Here is a 24,361-nt window from a genome sequence, read left to right as displayed (position 1 = left end):
GGACAGGGACACCGGACGTGCATGCGCAGCCATCGGCCAATTAAAGTCAAAGGCGCTCTTTTTAATGGACTCTTTGCCTGTGATAGTGGATTTTCCCCCCTTTTTTTGTGCGTTTTCTGTAGTGTTCTGGTGCCTGTAACCTGTATAAACCTGAACTGCTTTGACCCTGGACTGCCTGACTATCTTTTTGATTACTCCATCGCAATGCTCCCTGTGAAAGGTATGTAGAGTTAGCGAGCTGGTGTGTGGGGCCTAACTTCTATCATGTCTTCTATACTCTGCACACAGAGAAGAAAACATCCTGCTCTCTTATCTGTATTTATCACATATATAGAAACAGCAGCAGCATGGAAGATATCAAACAACAGTAAAGAGCAGTGTAGCTGTGAATCCAGCACTGTGGTGCGATATAACGCTTACTAGAAGCTGCTGCAGCGTCTGTGTGTCTCTCTGTCTCTCTCCCACTCTTCTCCTTCTCCCCCTTCCCTCCTTATAGACTTCTATGGGCAGCATGTAACCTCACTCACATTCCAGTCTTTTAAGGAGATGGATTTAGTAGTAAATTCATTGACTTAACAGTTAGGTGAGACGGAGGAGGAGGAGGAGGAGGAGGGGGGGGGGGTGGCAAGGAGCCTAAAAAGTGGGGAAAGAGGCATTTTCTCTAATAAGATATATATTACAAAGCTCCTTTTTATATTCTCTTGTTCTATTGATTTATGCAATGATTGTTGAAAATTTAGTGACCATTTAAGGACAATAATCCCTGGGAAAACTATGCAAAATAGATCTCCCCCCCCCCCCCGCTCTGGGAAGAAAACTGTCTCTTTAGTGCCACCTATAGGTGACTACCCTGTAAGTCATTGTCCGACCCCTCCATAGAGCTTTGAAACATTAATAGCTTAAACCAGAAATGCTCATCTGTAGACAGCAATGTTTAGTAGCGGCTGCTTCTGATCAGTATATAGTAGGGTTCTGGTTGGTTAAGTGCGATGCCTTTAACGCAGATCTTGGAAGATACTAATTCTAATACCACATTCATTATACGTCTCACCACTGTTAACCGACCCCAGCTATGACCACTTGCATCATCAACCTCCAGTTTGTCAACCTTCTCTCAGAGGTATGTTACGGTGTTCATCGTTGCCCTTAGCAACCGTTTGTCCAAATGATTCCTTTACGTTCTGGTGCGAACTATGCTAGATATTATCCAGGGAATCAAACACCGAACTAGCTAGGGGCACAATAGCCCCCCGGCCATCTGAGTCCATTGACTTTAACTGTCATAAGAAAGGAGGTCCTATAGGTAAACTGTGTCCTCCGCATAAACCCCCCCACCCCCATGCTCTTGCCAGAGTATAGGTAATGTTGTTAGTACCTTCATAAGGATTCTTGTGTCTTATGTGTTCCTATCTGTGCTTGATGACCACTTACTGGCTTTCACATTGACCTCTCCTCACTTGCCTTTCGACTTGTCCTTCTAGTGTCCCAACTCATCAAATTTTACATATTCTGCTTCACACTGGGGCCTCGCGTGGCCTGACCACCCATTCAAGCTCTTCAGAAGTTATGACTATTTCCTTTTATGCCTCCTGTGCCAGATCACACAATAGAAGGTTGATTTGAGGCCCCTTACTTGGACAGCCAGTTCCATTCTGTTTTGTGCATGGGCCATGGTGGGAATTGGTTATCTGTTAGACTCTTCATCCTGTTTTGGGTAGTACTATTGTTAGGTGGCATTATTGGATTTATACGCTCTCCCAATATTATAGTTACAAAATGTATTTGAGCCCCAACATCAAGTAGACCCTTCTTGGATGGTAAATAGCAGGTTGACCTAAGATGGGTTCTCCATTTAATTAGAAGCCTTTCTACCTTCGGAGTACCAGAACATGTGGTATCTCACATAGACATCCAGAACCCTAATCTGTACTGAGGAGGAGCAATAACGCCAAAACATTGCGGACTACAGATGGGTGACTGGTTTGGCTGATAACCAGAGTCATGTTTCCAGGCTCTTCAAAGGGTCGGACATTGACTTACAGGGTAGTTGGCCCTAGAGAGACAGTCTTCTCCAGTCTAGAGGAGAGCTACTTAGCTTACCTTTTTGCAGGTGGCATTCTGCTAAAAACCTCCTTACCCCCTGGATCTCAGCCAGGAGAATCCGTTCCTTCCCATAAGAAGTTTGTCTGAAATGAGATAGTAAAGTTACCTAAATTTTTTTCGGGGAAACTTCCTTAATGTTCTAGATACCTATTGACGTTTTTACGGAAAGTATCATTTTATTTTTACGGCCCGCCTAACACTATAGCTCCTATAATTATTTCTGAATGAACTCGAAATAATTACAGTGCTGAAAGGGGGATTTCTGCCAAAAGCCATGTTACCGGGGGATGAAGTTTAGTGAAGTAACTCGAGTGCAGTACGTGATACTATCTACCTCGTTCCAGACGACCCAAAAAGCAGATTGTGGTCCGAGGACTCTTTGGATGGACAACAATAATGTGTATTCATAAAGTCGGAAAATACGTCTACGGAGCTTGATTAAGAAGCTGACAGATATTTCTACCGGCTGGGAACTGGCATCCTTCTTTGAAATGTTCTCCTGAAGCCATCAGCAGAGCAGCCCAGAATCTTGGAATCGAGTGAGATTTATACATCTTGGCCGAATTGAAAGTTATTTTTGAAACTGGCTGCTACTTTTTATAGTATTGGTTTAGTGGGAAAAAAAATAGGTAAAATCTACTACTAGAGGAAGTCTTGTTCTTTGACAAGGGAAACACAAGCATCGTTAATCAAGAAAGTCATAAATTAATACATCCGAAAGCTGTTTTCCAACATCCACATTTTTTAGATGGTTGGTGATTATTAAAGATCCCAGTAAAAAGAAAATCACAGCTTTAACATGATGGCTTCTACATTTAAGGGGTTTTCCTGGACTAAAACATTGATGGTATATCCGTAAGATAAAGCCATGAATGTTTAATCGGTGGGGGTCCGAGCCCTGGGGTTTCGGCCCGTTCAATGTCTATCCAGGCACAGCTGCTCATATATACGTGTGCCTGGTACTGCAGCTCAGCCCTATTCAAGTGATCATAATCTTTCTGATGATCGCCGGGGATACCGAGCGTAATACCTACACCAATCAAATTGATAGTCTATCCTAAGGATAGGCCATCTGAGTTTTAGTCAAGGCAAACCCCTTTAATTAGTCTCCTAACATATCTGTTTTAGTAAATACTTGCATTCCCCATAAATTACCAATTCTGCAGCACCTTTTCTTAAAATACTGCATTATGCCATCTCTCTGTTGTTCCTCCTGGAAAAGTATAAATAAATTGACAACTAGGTGTTCAAAGGGGCGTGTCCCTACACAGTTTGAAATGTCCCATCGGTGCTGACAGTTTCAGACTGTGCAGGGTCACGCCCAGTTAACAAGAGGAATGGTTACACCCAGTTGTCAATTTAGTCAGAAATTTCCAGGAAGAATAACCGAGGAACGGCACAATGCAGAGTTCTAAGAAAAGATGCTCCAGCATTGCTATTTTATTTTATGTTTTATTTTCTAAAACAGTCATGTCAGGAGAGCTGAGAGGTCCTCTTTAGGGTAGGTATTTTCAGTAAACCTTTTTGAGTTGTGATTTTTGAAATAACAAAAAATATTCGGCCAGATTTATTATAAATAGTACCAGTGGATAGTTGCAAATAGCCACAAATCTGATTTCAGCTCTCATTTTTCAGAGCCCCTTTGGCAAATGAAAACAATCAAAACTAGTGCAAGAGGAAAGGAGAGGAGTTGCCTATCACAACCAATCATTGCGATTGGTCGTGATTGGCAACTCCTCCCCTTTCCTTTTGCACTAGTTTTGATAAATCTCCTGTTTTTAAAAAAATAAACATTTTTAATCTTTATTGAATTTTTCTTTATCTTATAAAAATCATAAAAATTCATCCTCAAAGTGAATTTGACCATCTCCCGATACGGACATGGAAAAATAATAATTTCCGCCTTGATTTTTTTTAACAGTGCACCCTGAGGCCCAGCTCAAAAAGACATTTTGGGCACATAATAAAAATGTACATCTACATCTCTATGTAAACTATCCAAAGCACCTGATGTATCCATCAAATTTTTAAGTTCCCCCAATAAGCAGCCAACTGGAGCCTGAAATAAATGACTATGAACTTAGCGTGCCCATATGTCCACCTTTTATTTTTGGCAGTAACTGAATTATTAAGCTGGTAGTAGACAGTGTGTTCAGACTGTTTCTGTACTGAATCTACATATATCCCCCGAAGATCTCCCCGATCCAGGAAAGTCGTGTGACTGATTGCCGGAGCAAACCTTACATGGTAGAGATTCTGGCCGCCCTTCACATATTCTGCTGAAACCTACATTCCTTTTCTGTTCGCACCTTCCACGGGCAAGAAACCCACAAAACTGAAAAATGAGTCGACAAACCGCACTGTATTCCATCCAGAATTATATGATCTATATTATTTGTTCTTACAGTCCCTATTGTGTTACATAAAGAGTATATTTTAGATTCGTTTTTTATTACCATATTTCTTTACTGGAATTTTACTTTTGTCCATTGTTTTTTGTTTCTATTTTATGGTGTTTTTTTATTTATTACCTGGTTTGTTTGTTTTTTACATTGAAAATTTCACCTATTTTTTTTCTTTTTTATTGTATTATTACAATATTACCGTATTAGTATTGCCCATCCTTTTTTTTATTTTTTGGATACTTTCTATTAATTTATCGCTGTTGCTTTATACAGCGCTGACATATTTCGCAGTGCTGAACAGATATTGTCTCAAACTAAATACCCATTCTCAAACACCCCCAGGCCAATTTCATAGGAAGCCAATTTACCTATCTGTATGTTTTTGGAGTTTGGGAGGGGAAACCGGAGAACCCGCAACAGGAAACCCACGCAAACACGGGGAGAACGTGCGAACATACAGATGTGGCCATCTTTAGCTTGACTTTTAACGATAGGCCGGACCTGCTTTCACTGAATCTGTCAGTTGCGCGGACCTGACGGGACAGGATTTAGCAAATGATACAGCTTCAATTATAAATTTGCACCAATTACACTGACTGAAAGTTTTATTAAAAAATAAAAATAATATGTCTATCAAAGGTGTATATAGTCTTTAATTCACCTCTTACGGATATATAGAAAGGTTCTGTCATTTAGGTTCGAATCACACATACAGTTTTTGGTGCCGTTTTTTTTTTTTTTTTTAGATAAACGTAATACAAGAGAAGTATCTTCTCTTCATTCTTTTTGGATCCACTCCTTGTTTGGCTGCCTCCGGGCACCGGACGTACATGCCGGAAGCGGTTGGCTCTAGCCACTGAATAGCGGCCGAGCTGCAATGTTCAAGTGAATAGAAGCAGAGCTGCAGTTCGGCATCACGGCCGCTATGCTATGTACGGAGCCAACTGCTTCCGGCTCCGTACATCGCATAATGGGCCATAATAGCCGGTGCCCGGAGGCCACCGGAGCGGCTTAACTGTAAGTTTAATACTATATGTGTAAGCCGGCCTTAAAGCAATACTATCCTATATTAAGCAGTAGGCGTACTAGGTGCACATGGCGTTCCCTCCGGAATACAATATTTCAGGAGTCCTTTTGAACTGTGTCAGTCAGTGTCCCTTTGGCTCTTTAAATAAAATTTTACTCTAAAATAACATTCCACCGTAAATATAAGTCATTGGATATTTGTCGTTGTATACATTCTTTTAGAAAAGTCGGAAAATATGGCGCAAGTTGCAGTAAATTCATAAAAATGGTGCACATGGCGTGATGATTTTGCCACAAGTCGCTAAGCCTATTAGCCACATTCCTCTTCCTTGCGCCACCTTGTGGCTGGTGCATATACCTCAATATTCTGCTAAAAAAAATGTCCGCCTGTTCACTGTATTGTTCACACGGTGCTCAAAAAAATGCGTCAAATACGGTAGCGTTCTTGTGAAGCGCTCTTTAGGTGATCTTGGTGCATTTTCCACGTGTTCTTTGACGCGGTCTTCGGGTGTTTTTTGGCGCGTAATTACGACTCACATTGACTATGGGAACGTTTGCCGCATTTTACACATCAAATAATTGACCTGATGCTTTTTTTTACGCATCGTGTTTTTTTTTTTAAATACGCTTGCGTAAAATAAAAAGTGTTGTATGTACTAACTGCGTGCTTTTCCCATTGATTTGTAGGGGAAGCTTAATAAAGCGTCTTTTGACACGTATTTTTGCACGTAAAATGTACCAAAATACACGCTGTGTGAACGGGGCCTAAAAGTACGTATCTTATCGCATTTATTTTGGAAAGTAATAGTGATCATGGGTACATGATTTTTCATACACTGCTGGACTGTAAACTCTGTTTAGGGGGTGAAGTGTTGGTGACCGGTTCCCTTTAATTCTCCTATTTGACTCCTCCAGTTTTCCATAGATCTTTCTGCAGTCACAGAGGATTTAAAGGCGTTTTTCAAGATTTTAATCTAAATACATAAATGCACTCTTGTGATAGAAAAGAAAACTAACCAGCACTGTGTTCATTACATTTTTTTGCCCTGGGCCCCCCACTGTAGCCCCTGCTGTGCGCTGGAGCCATTGAATGATGTGGTCACATGATTGTATAATGTTCCATTCCAACGTGACATCTCTATAGACAATGCGGTCGATCATTTGCCTCTTTGCGCAAACCCACTGTTTTGTTTTTTTTTTTGTTTTTTTTAAAAACTATTCCATCTGCCAGTTTAGTCTGGCATGTTGACCGTGGGATCGTTTGCACGATCGATCCGACATGATTGATCGCTGCATTGTGGCCGATCATAATATCAGCATAACAGAAATTTCTGAGCAGTGTCATTGGGGTTTGAACACTCCCTAAAAGGGCTGCTCCATTATGACCTAAATCAAAATCACGATTAATTGAACGTATAACCTCGATTACGATTAATGAACGATTATTTAGATCACACCCCTTATTGCATACCCGCTCCCCATTTGCATGCAACACCACTGAATTAATATTTATCCCCTGAGCCTGCTGTATACTACTGTATATAATATACCCCCTGACACTGCCCCCACACAGTATAATCCCCCATAGCTGCCCCACACATACTAATGTCCCCATAGCTGTTCCCACACAGTATAATGCCCCTACAACTGCCCTCCACAAACTATAGTGTCCCCCAAAACTGCCCTTCACCCAGCATAATGCCCTATAGCTTCCCCACACACGGTATAACGCTCCATTAATGCCCCCATAGCTGCCTCTACACAGTATAATGCCCCTATAAGGGACTTCCACACAGTATAATGCTCCTATAACTGCCCTCCACACAGTATAATTCCCCAATAAGTGCCCCTAAAGCTGCCCCCCACACAGTATAATTCCCCAATAAGTGCCCCTAAAGCTGCCCCCCCATACAGTATTAAGTCTCCCATAGCTGCCCCCTCACAGTATAATGCCCATAGCTGCCCCCACGCGATATAATCATAGCTGCCCCCACACAGCTCCAACAGTGCCGGATAGAAATAATAATATACATATTCACCTAACCCCGTTCAAACGACGAGTGGAGGAGATCCCTCTGCTCCTCCGGTCTGTGCAGCTCAGGGCCGACAGGTGCAATGCCGTCACTGCTTCGCTTTACGCGATACATAGTCAATGGTGGAGCAGTGACCTTACGGCTCCCTGCTCTACTATTGGATTCGGCTGTATCTGCGTCCTGAAGATGCAGATACAGTTTAAAGCGGGGAAATAAAAACAAAATGCGCAAGATTATGTCGGTTAATTGCGCTGAATTTCTGTTTCGTTTTTCGATCAATTGCCCAGCCCTACTCTCTAATGTGATCTTCTCACATTTATCTGTGACATGTCAAAGGATCATTTTGTCTGGATTTCCCCATTTTAAGATTAAGTTCAGATTTTTCAGGGCAGCTGAGGAACTGTGGCACGAGTCGTTCAGGAGGGCATTCCTAATCTTTGCTCTTCCGGCTTTACGTAGTTATACCCTGGTGCCAAAAATGCCACAAAATGCCCTAGGTGAACCTAGCCTTACCCAAAAATTTGCACAAAAACACCCTATGTGAACCCAGGTCGCTGACACTTTTTTTTCTTTTCATACCTTCATCGGCTTACACGGAGATTTGTTAAACTCACAGGCGGATTTAGTCTCCTGTATGTCATGATGCGAACTATGAAGTTTATTGTAGCGGAGGAGCGGTGGTGTAATGCCCCAGGAGTTCTCTCGCATCGCACGTATAAATCTGTCTGCCTTCATTTGTCTCCATGCTGCATTATCCGCTTCCCTCGTATGTTTTTTACCTCCTTACCGAGTTTCCTCTTGGCCCAGAGGAACATCTACTCAGCTCATTAATATGGCTCAGCAGCCCCTGCCAAATATTTAGAAGCATCAAAGATTTCCCAAAAAGTTTTTATTTTTATATTTTATTAAGCCGTGCCCTAGACGATTGTTATAAATGGGATACTTTTTTTTATGTCTGTTTTTGGTTAAACATATTGCGCTCACTGGCACTTAATTAAAGTTCTCTGACTCTATGAAACATGTAAAAATATAGGTAAATATCTGTTGTTGTTTTTTTTTTTTACAGTTTGATTAGACTATTCCTGGAAGATCTATAGATAACGACATGGTTTATTTATTTTGGTCTTCCTGGTTCATGAATATAATGCAAGAATTGCAGTGAAGACTGACACTTGTTGGAGAGGGCTGTGGGAGCATAACTCTAGAACAGTAAGGATTTGTACGCCTTCCAGGATAGAGGGGGAACTGTCAAACAACCCTTATGGGCACTTGTATGTTGTGGCTGTTGCCCTGCATCTGTTAGGTATGTGAACACACGAAATAAAAAAAGTCTAAAAATACGGAGCGGTTTTCAAGGGAAAACTCCTGCTCATTTTCAGAAGTTTTTATTCAAAGTCGCGTATTTCGCTGTTTTTAACGGCCGTTTTTGCAGCTGTTTTTCTATAGAGTCTATGAAAATGTCTCCAAAAACGGCTGAAGAAGTGACCTCCACTATCTATCTATCTGTCTGTCTGTCTGTCTGTCTGTCTGTCTGTCTATCTATCACGGATTTGCTGCAGAAAATGTACTCATTAACTAGCAGACAATCCACTGTGGAAACTCAGCACCATTACATGCGTTTTTTTTCTGCGGAAAATGGTGCAGATTTTTGCTGCGTTTTTTTTTTACGTTTTTTTTCAAGGGCTGTGTGATGATGATATTTCTTCTTCCTGTGATGTCATTTCCACCTCCTGTAAGAAATTCCGCAGCGTTTCTGCAGCAAATTACCGTTGTGTATGGACAATCCCTTGTGGTTTCTGTCTAGATTTAGGAGTGGAACCTGCGCCTATATCCTGGCAGAATCCACAAAGTGTGAACATGGTCTTAGAAAACTCAAGTACCTGCTATCCCTTTTGTAACACAGAGTTTTGTCAGGCTTTGTCACCCAGCTTTCCTAGTCTTCTGACTTACAATTCTGTTTAGTTATAAAGTCTTGCATCCAATCCCCCACGACATGGCAGATGTATTATTCAATTGCTTGGAAAAGCCGGATTATCACTCCTGTCAGACCTGTAATGGTAACCATGCTCCTTATATCTGCTCCTTGGAAAGCCGGGTGACACCTTTATAACTGGTGACTTTTTTTTTAAAAACGGTATGTTCACTTTGCAACCATTTTCTATTACTCCAGTGCATCTAAAATAAAAAATAATGCAACTATTTAATCGTACTATTTAATGTATGCAGCTCCTATGCAGACCTATGTGTCTCTATAGTATTGTATAATCTTATCCTGCAGTCATATTTCCTTCCATTATGGTAACATACATTTGGCAGGTTAGCCAAAATCAGGGGACAAATACCAGGAATTATAACGGCAGTATCAGACTACACAGGGTTTGTCTGTAGTCTGTTACCATGGAGACACACAGGTCATCATAGAAGCTGTACACCGAATACAGTAGGAGATATTTAATGAAGACTATTTGCAAAATTGCTTCATTTTTTATTTTAGATACATCCGAGCAATAAAAAAAAAAAATATGCAAGTGTACATAACCTTTTAGGGTCAATAAATCTTTAAATGCTGTTTTATTTCTTTTTTTATAATGATCGGAGCCCTCGCTTTGTGCTCGCTGTAGGAATTCTTTTAATTACGATTGTCCCGAATTGAATGTTATGTTGCTAATTCAGGTTCTCTGTATAATAAATGTCTCCCCCTTTCCCCTTAAGGACCCTTTATTCTGTAAAGAGCTATTAGCGTCAGGGTTACATGTGTAGACTATTCATCATGGAGTCTAATGTTTAATGTTATTAAAGTCTAATTAGATCTCTCGGGGAAAGAAGTCGCTTTGAAAGCCGAGTTCTCGTTAAACGTCCCGTTCTCGTATAGCGGAATCCTGCCGACTTCCTGTTAATTCTGTAACCTATTTCACCATAGCCTTCTTTATTATCTTATACTTTATACTATTATTATATTATTCACGTGTCATTGTCTTTATCCCTTGTCGCCATCTTGTATTCGAATCGTCTATCATTACAGCGCTGCTTAGTCGGCCGCATTCCTGCCAAATTAAATAAACACTCTTGTTAAATTCAAAGGATGTAATCACGGAGCGTCCGTAATTTGTTAATGTTTGTTTATTTTTTATTACGCTCCCTTAAGATTTCCATCTCCCGTTTCCCTTCAAGTTTATATTACAATAAACACCAATTTCGGCTCAGGGTAGATGTGTAAAACTGATCCCTATTTTGGCTGGAGATATTGGGGGCTCATATTAAGCTGATTTTTAAAAGTCATTCGAGACTAAATGTATTTGGTATATCGGCAAAACAGAAGCAACTTGTCGTTTTTCCATTATATTGCGTTTGAATTATTACAATGATCGCCCCTACGCCGCCATTTTTCGGAAGGAAATTTGATTGCACTAGCATTGCAGTTCTTTAGTCCGATGACCGTATACTTTTTGTAATTTAACGGACGATAACTATTATTTTTGTATATGAATGACACGTGATTCCCAGTCACATGTCACAGTCGCACATGATATTTTCATAACATTTTTTATTATTTTTTTTTTAATGATGTTTCGGTAATTTGCGCAACGTCCCGCATCTCGACAGAGAAGTCAGACGCTTGCAGTTGTACCAATACGGCTCATTGCTTTTCTATGGAAGCCATCCGGTAGCCCCAGCCTTAAAGTGACACTCCGCTAATAGAGGCGCCCGCTCCCAATGCCCCTCCTACATGGACCTGGCTGATTGGGATATCCGTGGATGTCTTCTAGACATCCGTTTCTGTAGCCTGTCTATACACTCTGGTACAAGGCAGTGTTTTATAATAAATAGCTTACTATGCTTGTAGGCGAAGAGAGATCTATACGTTATTCCCTATACAGGTTCCTAGGTGGGTCATAACAACCACTGACGTGTCGCTAGGGTCATGGATCGCCCGATTAGCGGAGGCTGTGTAGGGGAGGTTTTGTGGTGGAGTGTATATTCAGCATTTGGAATGAGCGTCGCTTTTACCATTATTGTGCAGAGTTTGTCAATGTAGCAGAGCTCAGTTGTTGTTGATGTTGTTGTTGTTGTCCTCTGTAGACTTACATTGGACTGCTGGTAAATCTACTAGATTATCTTAACTGTATTATAGGCGAACATTGCAGCCATAAAGGGTTGAATAAGAAATTCTGCTTTACAGATGTAGCAGAGCTGAGTTTGTTACAGTGAAAAGAATCACGACCGATTCAGCTCTGCTACATCTGTGATTCTATGTTTGTATATGAACCTTTTATAAGAGGACGACCTCTCTTACCAGCAGTATATACTACATCTTCAGCCGAAAGAAATGATTCTTGCAAAGTGATGCTGATTGCTCATTTCACACTTAATTACTTTTTATTTGTCTCTGCTTCCTGTGCTAACTGACCAGTTATTTTCCCATCACTTTCAGGCTGATGTTTCACGAACCAAAGGAAATGGGGTTAATCGCTATTGCAACTCAGCAGACTCGAGGCAAAGGTCAGGGGACGTCTTTCAATTTAAAAAAAAACACACTCACGAAAGTTACTATTTAAACATGGAATTCGTTGTTTTTTCTGTCCTGTCTCTTTAATTTCATTTTATTTACTCTGCCCGACTGAAAAATTCAGGGTTTTTCCCATTTTTTTTGTTACTTTTTATTTTAACTTTTTATTGCATTAACTCTTTCCAGTATGAGAAAAAAAAACTTGTTTTCATCGAAAAAAAAAAATTGATGGACAGAAAAATAAATAATCCGTTTCCTTTTAGGGTGGAGTTTAGTGAGGACGAAGACTATTTTTTTGCCCAAATTTTTTACGCTTGGTGTGTATATTCATCGTATGCACTGGAAAATGTTCCCTGCGTATATGTCCCTACACCCGTATAGATCCGATGGATGGCAAAAAAGTCCCCTAGACTTTTAACGGATTTTACTGGACCGGGAGGGTTTTTTATGATGTCATGGATCACAGCTTGTTCCACTTAATGATTCACTGGTTCCTGGTGGAGTAATGGTCTATTCTCATGAATAGTGGTTTTTCGTCACTGTCCTTGGTACACAAGGTCACTTTACGTTCATCTCTCACGGAGCGAAGGTCCTACCTGATAACATGACATAGATTTTATATTAAAGGGCAGGTCCAGTTCCAGTTGCTAATAATTTTGGTGATACAAGGGTAGGGTAAGACTTTTAAAAATACACTTCTTTTATTTTTAAATATCGCTACCATCATGCCTCAGGATATAGCCCACATATATTTCACATGGTCATCCAGCTTTGGCAATAAGTCATGAGCTCATAGTTGCCCTTACCTTACCAATTGTCACTTCCCTTAGCACCTGTTAGCTGTATAAACATGTCTGTTTTAGTAAATACTTGTATTCCTTTTGAAATACCATTGCTTAAGCATCTTTTCTTAGAATTCCTCTGTTATCCCTCCTGGAAATGTATAAATAAATTGACAACTGGGTGTTACCATTCCCCTTGTCAAATGGGCGTGTCCCTACACAGTCTGGAATGGTCAGGACTGATTGGAGAGATGATAGGGCCTCTTTGACGTCTGAAGGACTGCCTACTGAGTATCTTCAATGGAAAGTTCAGATACTTTTTATATTAATACAGATTACTGTAGATAGAAATATTGAAGTGCCTCGACTGGCATGTGATTGGGTTTAATATTTGTCTGCAGGCCGGGGTGGAAACGTCTGGCTCAGCCCCAAAGGATGTGCCTTAATGACATTGCTGGTCTCCATTCCCCTGTCCTCACCGCTGGGGCAGAGGATCGCCTTTGTACAGCACCTGATGTCCTTAGCTGTTGTGGAGGCCGTGAGGACACTGCCTGGATATGAGGTATCATCAACTTTTTGGGCATTTGTACTGTTAGTAAGTGGACCTGTGGCCCCCCCCCCCCCCCCTTGGCATGAGACCTGGTTGCCATCTCTGTAGTTCTGGTTCTAACATGCTATACAAATAAAATTTTACCAAAATTGTAAAAAAAATATTCTACATTGTCTGACTAAATTTATCCTTAGGAAAAATCTGATTAATAATGCAGGATGGAGGGTATAACTTGACTGATACCAAGATTAGTTTCCTCTTCTTCTTTCTGCACCATGCAAATCCAAATTTGAGGAGAATACTTGAGACCGACTGGCTAGGTAGACACTCGGATGTCCGTCCCTAACAACCAGTCCATCTCAGATTACTGGCATTCCCAGATAGATTTTCTATGAGCTAAAGATAAAGAAGGGGTAAGGAGGTTTTTCAAATACCCTATTAGGGAATTCTTCCTAAACAATGGGAGATTCCCTGTTCAGGACCGTCATCTATTAGCCAGAGCAGAGAGCGGCTACAAAGAGCATCTCTCTCTCAGGAGGACCCAGCACTTTCGAGTATTACACGGACAGCCCATTGATTTCAATAGGCACCATGCAATGCTTTATTTCACCTGTGGTGGTGCTGCAGAGGAATGAAACACTTGCTGCTGGGTTTCCCACAGATTACAGTTGATCACTGATGGCACAACCTATGATCAGCTTATTGTCGGATGACCCAAAATAAAAAAGTCCAAAGCTGAGACTTTTCTAAAAAATACATTCCCTGTATAAATGAGCCAAATACATAGAGCCCTATTTAATTGCGCCTTGATAACAGCGAGCGTACAATTGGCGCCCTTGGAATACCTGATGGTACTTGAAGAACAAAAGGTTAACTACGTTTATTGAACGTGTCAGTCGGCTTCAACACCTCGTAGCTCATTCTGCTGCTGTTGCCGTGTCCTAATAACTGCTAACGAAACCTTTTTTTCTTTTTCTTCGAGGGGCTTTTTTTTAAAAAAAAAATTTCTTTTTATTATTTATTCTTTTTTTAACACCAGCATATGTTTCCCATATTCCCTAAAACCAGTGACTTCCGCACATTTACACTAGATCTTTTTATATACTTCACGTGTCTCCTTCCAGCCGCCATCCTTTACTGGATCAGATCTTCATGCCTTGTGGCCATTTATCAGCCGAGGACTTATGGTAGACAGAAAGTTGACGTGTCAGGCCAGTCATGGCTGATTTCTCCAGCATCGCTCCGTACTCAATCCATTTACCTTTACGCGGCGGTTCTGTAATCCGGCGCGTCAGTTGCTGCCTCCTGCTGTTGTTCCCAAACCTCAAACATTTTTCCCTTTAAATCTTTCTAAGCCTTATGGGGCACATATCAACGTCTCGCCCCGTAGGGAGCTCTCTATGAAACGTTAGCTGCTCGGCCGCTAAATGTAAGCAGATGGACGTGCTTTGAAGAATGTCGTAGAGTCTCACAGAAAGAGCAGAGAAAGCTCCGTTGTGTTTCACCTTTCCAATATAAGCAAGGGGAGAAGTAAGCCGGGACTTTACAACCGGCGCTGGGCCTTGGTGATTGAAGTATTTGCTGGGAAGCTATAGATTGTTGTGCTGTATATGCACAAATGTTACAGCCTTAAAGGGGTTGTCCAGGATTAAAAAAAAGGGATTAAGCCTAGAAAACCCCGTTAAAGAGCCAAAGAACAAACTCCGCTCTGCTATGTCCGTTTTCAAATCAGATGACTATAACCTTCATGGTCTTCATTTCTGGTATTACCCTTTTACTATTAATATTATTTATTGGTATATTTTTTATGTAGGGTAATTTTTTTTAAATATTCTGTAACAGGGATGAAGACAATTAGGCAACTATGTACACTGAGAAACAATTCCCCTAGCAAAATCAAGAGCAACCCCCCTATGTTTTCCTAGTGCGGGGTCACAATCTTACCCTCAAAGCTTTGTCCGTTCCCCCCACTTATGCATGCCCTCGGCTTGTTGTCTATACTTTCTTAGCTGTCCCTCCCTTAAACCTGGAGATTATGCCAGTGTAGAGGTGACAGACGGTCAGTAATAAGGTCAATATTCTGAGAGGTATACAGCTCAGATATTCCAATTGCTTGAGTCCCTTAAAAAAAATCTATAGGGACTAGTGGCCGATTGTTGTTAGAGGTCCAGCAGGTCTAGAGGGTGCTTGCTGTTGAAGGTCCAGCAGGTCTAGTGGTCCCTTTCTGTTAGAGGTCCAGCAGGTCTAGTGGGCGCTTGATGTTGGAGGTCCAGCAGGTCTAGTGGACCCTTGCTTTTGAAGGTCCAGCAGGTCTAGTGGGCACTTTCTGTTGAAGGTCCAGCAGGTCTAGTGGGCACTTTCTGTTGAAGGTCCAGCAGGTCTAGTGGGCGCTTGTTCTTGGAGGTCCAGCAGGTCTAGAGGGTGCTTGCTGTTGAAGGTCCAGCAGGTCTAGTGGTCCCTTTCTGTTAGAGGTCCAGCAGGTCTAGTGGGCGCTTGATGTTGGAGGTCCAGCAGGTCTAGTGGACCCTTGCTTTTGAAGGTCCAGCAGGTCTAGTGGGCACTTTCTGTTGAAGGTCCAGCAGGTCTAGTGGGCACTTTCTGTTGAAGGTCCAGCAGGTCTAGTGGGCGCTTGTTCTTGAAGGTCCAGCAGGTCTAGTGAGCGGTTGTTCTTGAAGGTCCAGCTGGTCTAGTGTGCGCTTGTTGTTGGAGGTCCTGCAGGTCTAGTGGCCGCTTGTTGTTGGAGGTCTAGTAGGCGCTTGCTGTTTGAGGTCCAGCAGGTCTAGTGGTCCCTTTCTGTTAGAGGTCCAGCAGGTCTAGTGGGCGCTTGATGTTGGAGGTCCAGCAGGTCTAGTGGACCCTTGCTTTTGAAGGTCCAGCAGGTCTAGTGGGCACTTTCTGTTGAAGGTCCAGCAGGTCTAGTGGGCACTTTCTGTTGAAGGTACAGCAGGTCTAGTGGGCGCTTGTTCTTGAAGGTCCAGCAGGTCTAGTGAGCGGTTGTTCTTGAAGGTCCAGCTGGTCTAGTGTGCGCTTGTTGTTGGAGGTCCTGCAGGTCTAGTGGCCGCTTGTTGTTGGAGGTCCTGCAGGTCTAGTGGCCGCTTGTTGTTGGAGGTCTAGTAGGCGCTTGCTGTTTGAGGCCCAGCAGGTCTAGTAAGTGCTTGCTGTTGGAGGCCCAGCAGGTCTAGTAAGTGCTTGCTGTTGGAGGCCCAGCAGGTCTAGTGGGCGCTTGCTGTTGGAGGCCCAGCAGGTCTAGTGGGGGCTTGCTGTTGGAGGCCCAGCAGGTCTAGTGGGCGCTTGCTGTTGGAGGCCCAGCAGGTCTAGTTGGCGCTTGCTGTTGGAGGCCCAGCAGGTCTAGTGGGTGCTTGCGGTTGGAGGTGCAGCCCAGAAATACACACAGGAATCCCTATGATGAATCTCATACGATGCAGTTACATTATGGAAATAACAGCAACGCATTTTGAGACCGGACAACCTGAATCAGCTTGAGGAGAAGACTTTTCTGGGCTTGATCTTCAACAACTAGTTCCAACTAGACCTCACTGATTTTCTTCTTCTGGATCTGTTGCTGACTTTGCCAGGTTTACATCCTCTACAGAACTCTTGTGCTGCAAATATCCCGAAGAAGTCATGGATGAAAATCCTTTACTCTTGTGTCAGGCATCCCCTGGTCCAGTCCTGTAGGTCAACCACTTTGACTTCCATCAATACTGGAAAATGTTTTGTCCTTGGTCTATAGCAATTGCTAAAATCTATTTAGGAAGAAAACCCCGGAGTGGCCATTCTCAAGATCCACTTGCCCTGCAGTTCCTATGGCAGCTATCTTTTATGCTCAACGCAGAGGCCTTGCTTCCGGCAAGTCCTGCATTGAGAATGCAAACTGAGGGACCACCTAATATCACCGCAGCCCATAGGTCATTGGTCGTGGTCACCTTGATCTTCATAAACTTATAATTATAACTAAAAAGAGACTTTACATATGAAAACCTTTGTAATGAATTAGCGGAGTTGTTGCAGGTTGGGCTGGTAATGTTGTGGGGGCACTTATCTGTTTATCTGAACCTAAACTTCTGTTCTGTTCTTTATCGTTTTTTACAGGATATTGAATTAAAGGTGAAGTGGCCGAACGATATTTATTACAGTAATCTGATGAAGCTCGGGGGAGTCCTGGTCAACTCGACACTCATGGGAAACATGTTTCATATATTGATCGGTATGAAATGCCTCAGTTACGATTTTATGACCTTATGTTGACTCCCAGGATCTCCTATACGGGCTCTAAATGCCAAATTAGAGGTTTTTAACAAAATAATAATATAGTATTGCTGTGCTGAGTTATCAATAATGAAAGATACAGACGTCCTGTGACCAGACAAGATTTGTGTTGTAAGTGTTGTCATAGGGACATTATTTGGATCCGAATGTCCATCCGCGTAACTGGTAGGGTAGAGATATTGGGGGCTGTATGCAGGGTTGAGATATGGGGAGCTGTATGCAGGGCTGAGACATGGGGAGCTGTATGCTGGGTTGAGATATGGGGAGCTGAATGCAGGGTTGAGATATGGGGAGCTGTATGTAGGGTTGAGATATGGGGAGCTGTATGTAGGGTTGAGATTTGGGATACTGTATGCTGGGTTGAGATATGGGGAGCTGTTTGCAGTTTTGAGATATGCTGGGTCCTCCCTCTGTCTGCCTGTGACATGCAGGGGACACTATGGTCACCAGGAAGGTTTTTTCCCTGATTTACTAAATATTGCCTCAGCATAGTACAAAAAAATTAATTGTTTTGTCATATTTTCCAGGCACGCAAAGGGAGAGCTTTACAATGTGCTCCACAAACCACTCCCCATATCTCATCTTCCTGGGCCTATGCGAGTAGGACATTATGGGAGTGGGTTACTTGGATTTTCTGTACTTACACCTGAATTTTTACGTTTTGAACGGATTGTCAGATTTGGAAACCCCATTTTTAAATACGCTATTAAGGTATTCTGAGTTAATAGTGGGAGCCTTTGTAGCTGCTCTCTGCTCAAGATCCTGAATAAAGAGCGTCTCTCACTCTGGAGGACCCTACAGATCTGTTCATTACGCTCTTCAGTTATAATGGAAACCATGTAATGCTTAATTTCCCCTGTGCGGGCGCTGCAGGGAAATTGAGCACTTACTTCCAGGGTCCTCCACAGATTACAGCTGATTGCTGGATGTCCCTGTGATCAACTTATAGTCAGGGGACCCGTCAAACAAATTGCACAACCCCTTTAAGTGATTCTTACTGGAAACCTTCAAAATTCAACAGTTTCGCCAATCCGGTAACACCGTACAAGCAACTCCATATATTTACTATGTGGTGTAAGGTCATAATACGTTAGTTTTTTTCTTATTTTTCTTTCTTTTTCTCCTAGGTTGTGGGTTCAACGTCACTAACAGTAACCCAACAATCTGTATCAATGATCTCATCTATGAGCACAACAAGAGATATAAAATAAATATTGATCCGCTAAGGGTGGATACATTGATAGCCCGGTCGGCGACAGCTCTGGAGCGGCTCATTCATGTATTTCAGGAGGAAGGACCCAATGGTATTCTGCCCACCTATTATAAATATTGGGTACACAGGTGAGTGTGACAACATTGTTCAGGGCCCCTTTGTTTAGTGTGGGGCAAAAGTTCACTGGCTGAAGACTTACGTGAAAAAATATCTAGATAACTTATCATAGACTTTGACTATTCTTTGGTCTGGGATTAGGCACTGCTTATTCTGAATTATACAGGTCAGTCATATTTCTAGCATCCATCATCAAGATAAGGGCATTGTCCGTGATTGATGGGTAAACAAGGCCTTCTCCTTCATCATAGGCACCTCATGTGGCTGAGGCATCCATTATAAATTTATATTAACGATAAACAAGTTACGGGGTCATGACATGAAGAACATACAAAACCATACAAGAAAATTGCATTATTTATGGGTTTGGCCATATAGATGCTTTTCATACAGATTGACTGCGGTGGAACCTACTTAAACCACATTTTTGGGGGCCCACAATTGCCATGACCATTGCCCTTGTGGACTGGCAGTCATGGCATTCTTATAGTCATAGTGTATGGAACTATGGGTATCACGACTGGTACATGTTGTCTGATTTGGACAATCCTAACTCATACTGTGGCTCCAGGACGCTCATTTCAAAAGGTCTTCCAATGGGTGAAGGTCAATGTTAATGAATGTCAAAGCGGGATGAAACCTCAATTAATAATGAAGTATTGTCTGCCGTGACTTGGGACCTACTGCTGTCCACACCATATGCCGATAAATGGTTCTTAAAGGTGTTTTTCCACCATGTACGTTCATGGCACATTGCTAGGATGCACAAATGGTGGTGGTCCGACCACTGGGACTTTTGCCAATTGCTATAATGGGCCAATCATGTTTACTCATTGGGAAAACCCCTTTAAGTCATTCTTACAAGATATCGGTCATTTGTATATAGCACAGGTACAAGGTTCAGTGTGGCATGACAGGTCCTCAGGCAACTTTGCATACTGCTAATGGGGAGCGATGACCAGTTTTCAATAGTGAGAAGTCCTTTGATAGTTACCATCCTAAGGCCCCATGCACCGAACCGTATTTTTGCGGCCACAATTCACCCGCAAAAAACTCACGGTCCGTGCATTGCCAAGTAGCCTGGACCGCAAAATGATAGGACATGTCTTATTACGGCCGCATTATGCGGTCCGGGCTCATAGAAAAGAATGCACACGCCCATTTGCACGGCCCGCGATTTGCAGACGGCCCGCTGGTGTCACCCGCGGCCGTCCGAGCCGCAAATCACGGCCGTGCACACCACTACGGTCGTGTGCATGAGGCCACTCTAAAAGAGTATCCTGATTACCGCACCTATGTGATGTGATAACGTTTTTGCCCCCTTCCCAGTTTCTTTTATTTTTGCATATTTTTCACAAATGAATGTTTCAGATTATTAAACTATTTTTAATATTCATGAATACCTATATAGTTACAGACCAAACGATAACGTTTCTAATGAACGTCCACATGTAACAAAAAATATAGAATGAATACCTATAACTGTACATGTGGACCTATCACACATCCAAAAAGGAAGAAATAGAACAACAAGTACAAATTTGTACCTTGTAATAATCACAATGCTTTATTGAAATACATATAAAAACATATTGGCCATCAAGACCTAAAAATGGGACAAACGGTTGAAATGCATAGATGTGGGGAGCACCAAGGCTATGACAAATGACGTATACTCAGAGGAAGATCAAACATCTATATAAGGTAGCTCAGAAAGGCATGCTATATATGAAAGAATCCAAAGACCACAAGTGTGATACAAACTGCCATGCCTATACAATAGAACAAATAATGAACCAACAGCGAGTATAAAGAGAAGACAGCACACAACACACACTGGTATGTGTGTGAGTGTATACATATAAGGTGTCCAGGGAGTAACCGCAGTTCAAACCCGGTCCCAGGGACTATAGCAACCAGTATGTGTCATAGTAAGCCTCAGGTGAACCCCACACCGCGAGCCCCGACGCGCGTTTCGCGGTAGCTTTATCAAGGGTACTGACAGGAGAGGTGAATGTCGCTCCATTTATACTAAATAGTGGGAGGAGTTTGATTGAGAGAAGGTCAATAGTGGCCCTCTACTGCAGGTGGATACTATTAGAATACAAGTGGTATCACAGGTGTACACATCACTAGAACAAACGAGATATAATTACCTGAATGATGCTAGGTGAACGGCAGATACCGCCGATGAATGCCCAATGTGTGCGCTCTCGAGGCGCGAGTGCACACGCGCATAGACGCGAGCGCAAAGGCGCCACGAGAGGGCAGTGTAGACGCAAAAGTATGACGTGTCATACTGTGGTGGCCATTTTTTTAATATATCCTGTCTCGTTGTGGTTGACCTTTATTGGCACATTGTCCTGTGTAGTCCTTTTCTTTACTTTTTGGCCCCAAGTGTTGTGCGGACACATTGACTATTTCTAACGGGCTATTGTATTTCATACATACCTGTTTTGCCCTTAAGTCTATAACTGTTAAATGGTCTCTGATTACATCTTTCCCTGCCCGTTCCAGTTTCAAAAATGGCCACCACAGTATGACACGTCATACTTTTGCGTCTACACTGCCCTCTCGTGGCGCCTTTGCGCTCGCGTCTATGGGCATTCAAATTTGTACTTGTTCTATTTCTTCCTTTTTGGATGTGTGATAGGTGCACATGTACAGTTATAGGTATTCATTCATTATTTTTAATATTCGACAAAGATAACCCAAGTAAACTCAAAATGCTGATTTCATCGAAGGAAAAATGCTGCCTTCTCTTATGTAAAAAAAAAGTAATTGCCCCCTTAGCTACTAAATCAACCAGTTAACCAAAATCAATTGGGTTTAATTTTACTAGCCACATCCAGGATTGGTTATTCCTGGCCCTATTGAATATAAACTTCACAATCCGGGGACCAAAAATCGCATTAATATTTTTATGTAAAAATAAGTCACTTACTAATGTACTTTCATTTCAAATTCGGTACTAAATGGTGCAGTTCAAACACGGTGAATTGTTCCCAGAAGTCCTGGAGCTTTTATAATATTGATGTTCTATATGGACAGTGACGTTGGCAGCAATGCTGGAGTCCCCGGGATGAGCATCAGCTGATGCTCTGCTCTGGAAATCCAGCGATAGGGAACTCCTGAAGTCACTGACCAAATGTCGGGAGCAGTGCTGGAGTCCCGAGCAAAAAATTTATGCAATGCAATTTGTGGTCCCCGGATAACCCCTTTTAAATAGAACCTGTCTGACAATGTGAAGCCGACTAGAAGGTCTCAAAAAGCAGCACATGAAGCCACGGTCTGGAAAGGGTTACAAACCCATTGCTGAGGCTCCTGGACTACAGCGAACCCCAGTGAGAGCCATTATCCACAAATGGAGAAAACTTGAAACAGTGGTGAATCTTCCCAGGAGTGTCCAAACAAAATGTCACCAAGATCGCATCAACGACTTATCCAGGAGGTCACAAAACAACCCAGAGGAACATCTAGAGAACTGCCGGCGTCACTTGTCTCTGTTAAGGTCAATGTCCACGACTCCACAATAAGAAAGACACTGGGCAAAAATGGCATCCAAGGGAGAGTTGCGAGGCGCAAACCACTGCTGACCAAAAAGAACGCAAAAACATTTGCCAAAAAACATCTAGATGAGCCTTAAGAAAATTGGGATATCTTCAATAAATGAAATGATCATTTAAAAGCTGCATTTTGTGTAGACTCGTGTTTTCTTCATCTAATATTTTTATTATTTGGATGATCTAAAACATTTAAGTGGGACAAATTATAAAAAATAGAAGAAATTGGGTGATGGGCAAATACTAGTTTACTGACTGTACCTACAGAACCATTAGGCCCTTCCTCCCCATCCATGTCACTAGAGGACTACAGTTCCTGTTATTCCGATCAGCCGAAGCTCAACAGGGAAGACACAAGGGCAGCATTAGGGGCACTCCTATGTGGCGAGAGGGTATGATGGAGGTGAAGCGGAGAAGAATGTGGGTGTCATCACGCAGCCTTGTAGGATTATGTGGTGTCCTGGAGAGCCAATCACATATGATATGGATTACAATACTAGAGCTGAGAGATTGACTTCTGGTTTCTGCTACATGGGATAGGCGATCTCTGCCGTCGAGATGCCAGAGCATCACCGTAAAGACTGCACATATAAGGAGCACAGTTTTAATTTTCGAGGGAGGTACACCATTTTATTTATCTACTTAATGTTTTTGAAATCTTGAATGAAAAGCTTAAGTCCTCACATAAATTCCCCACTGTTGAAACCCCTATGGGATATCAATGATGACTAGGCTTGAAAATTCTACAATGGAAATCTATCTACGTTAATAATTTCCCAGGACTCCTCATGTCCAACTTTCTTTTTTATAAATCATTTTCGAGCCTGGGCGGAGCGAAGTTATTACTGGATTATGTTTGCCGGTCAATCGGAGCCTATGTGGTAAAGAGAAATAACATATGGAGGTGGAGTCTGAAAAACATTTTCTGGCTTGGGAATTAATATGTCAAGGAGATTCTAACCACTAACTGCTACAATGTAGAAACCTTACTGCAACCGTGCATTCAATCTACTGACAAAAACACACACACGCATTATGTTATAGCCGATTTTCCATTGTTTTGTTTGGAATTATCCCTACACCCCATGACTCGTGTCTGTTTTTGTTTTTTTTTTTGCTTGTCTTTCAGCGGGCAGCAGATTCGTCTCGGCGGCGAGGATGGTCCTTTGGCTTCGATTGTTGGCGTAGATGACTCCGGGTTTCTCCAGATTCTCCAAGATGGGAAAGAAGTCGTCACTGTCCATCCCGACGGCAACTCATTTGACATGATCAGAAACTTGATTATACCAAAGCACTCATAATCCGCATATATTCTTTTATACATAGACATTCCGAAAATCAGTGGCCGGCGTGGGTCGCTGTCTGAAATAGATATATTTTTTAATAAGGGAGGTTGTAGCTCATTTCTTATGTCTGGATGTATTAAGCCTCTTGTAGTTTTACCTTTTATCTTGTCGTACAATCTAGATAGTGCTAGCAGCTGTATGGAGATACTTAATATTGTTACAAGGGGGCTGGTAGCACTATTGACGTAGGGACTTGTTTACAGGTGGTTTTTTTGGGGGGGGGGGGGGTAGGGAGTTGGTTGCGCTCAAGTAAAATTGTAGTTAAGATGCAAATAAAGGAAAATGATTCAAGAGGTTGTGATTAGATGTCTATTTATTTTGGGGGGTGCATATTTCTTACATATTCCTTTTTCATTATATTGAGTGACGGTATTAAACCACCCATATCTGTCGGGGATGACAGCGAATATCCATAAAATTTGGCTAACATTGGGTATAGAAGGCTTT

General features: G+C 42.1%; 1 protein-coding gene across 2 annotated transcripts in view; it reads left to right on the top strand.

Moving 5' to 3' along the window:
- Positions 1-24,127, top strand: part of HLCS (holocarboxylase synthetase) — a 141,417-nt gene extending 117,290 nt beyond the window's left edge. For both annotated transcript variants that reach the window (XM_075854600.1, XM_075854599.1), the window contains 5 exons: positions 12,000-12,067; positions 13,258-13,418; positions 17,499-17,613; positions 18,803-19,016; positions 23,698-24,127. In XM_075854600.1, the coding sequence (XP_075710715.1) occupies positions 12,000-12,067; positions 13,258-13,418; positions 17,499-17,613; positions 18,803-19,016; positions 23,698-23,869 (730 nt within the window). In that variant the 3' untranslated portion in view covers positions 23,870-24,127. The remainder of the gene's footprint in view (positions 1-11,999; positions 12,068-13,257; positions 13,419-17,498; positions 17,614-18,802; positions 19,017-23,697) is intronic.
- The last annotated feature ends 234 nt before the right edge of the window (positions 24,128-24,361 follow it).

The sequence above is a fragment of the Rhinoderma darwinii genome, chromosome 2, assembly GCF_050947455.1.
Source record: "Rhinoderma darwinii isolate aRhiDar2 chromosome 2, aRhiDar2.hap1, whole genome shotgun sequence".
NCBI lineage: Eukaryota > Metazoa > Chordata > Amphibia > Anura > Rhinodermatidae > Rhinoderma > Rhinoderma darwinii.
The sequence above is the reverse complement of the archived record's forward strand: the minus strand, read 5'-3'. Positions and strand labels throughout refer to the sequence as shown.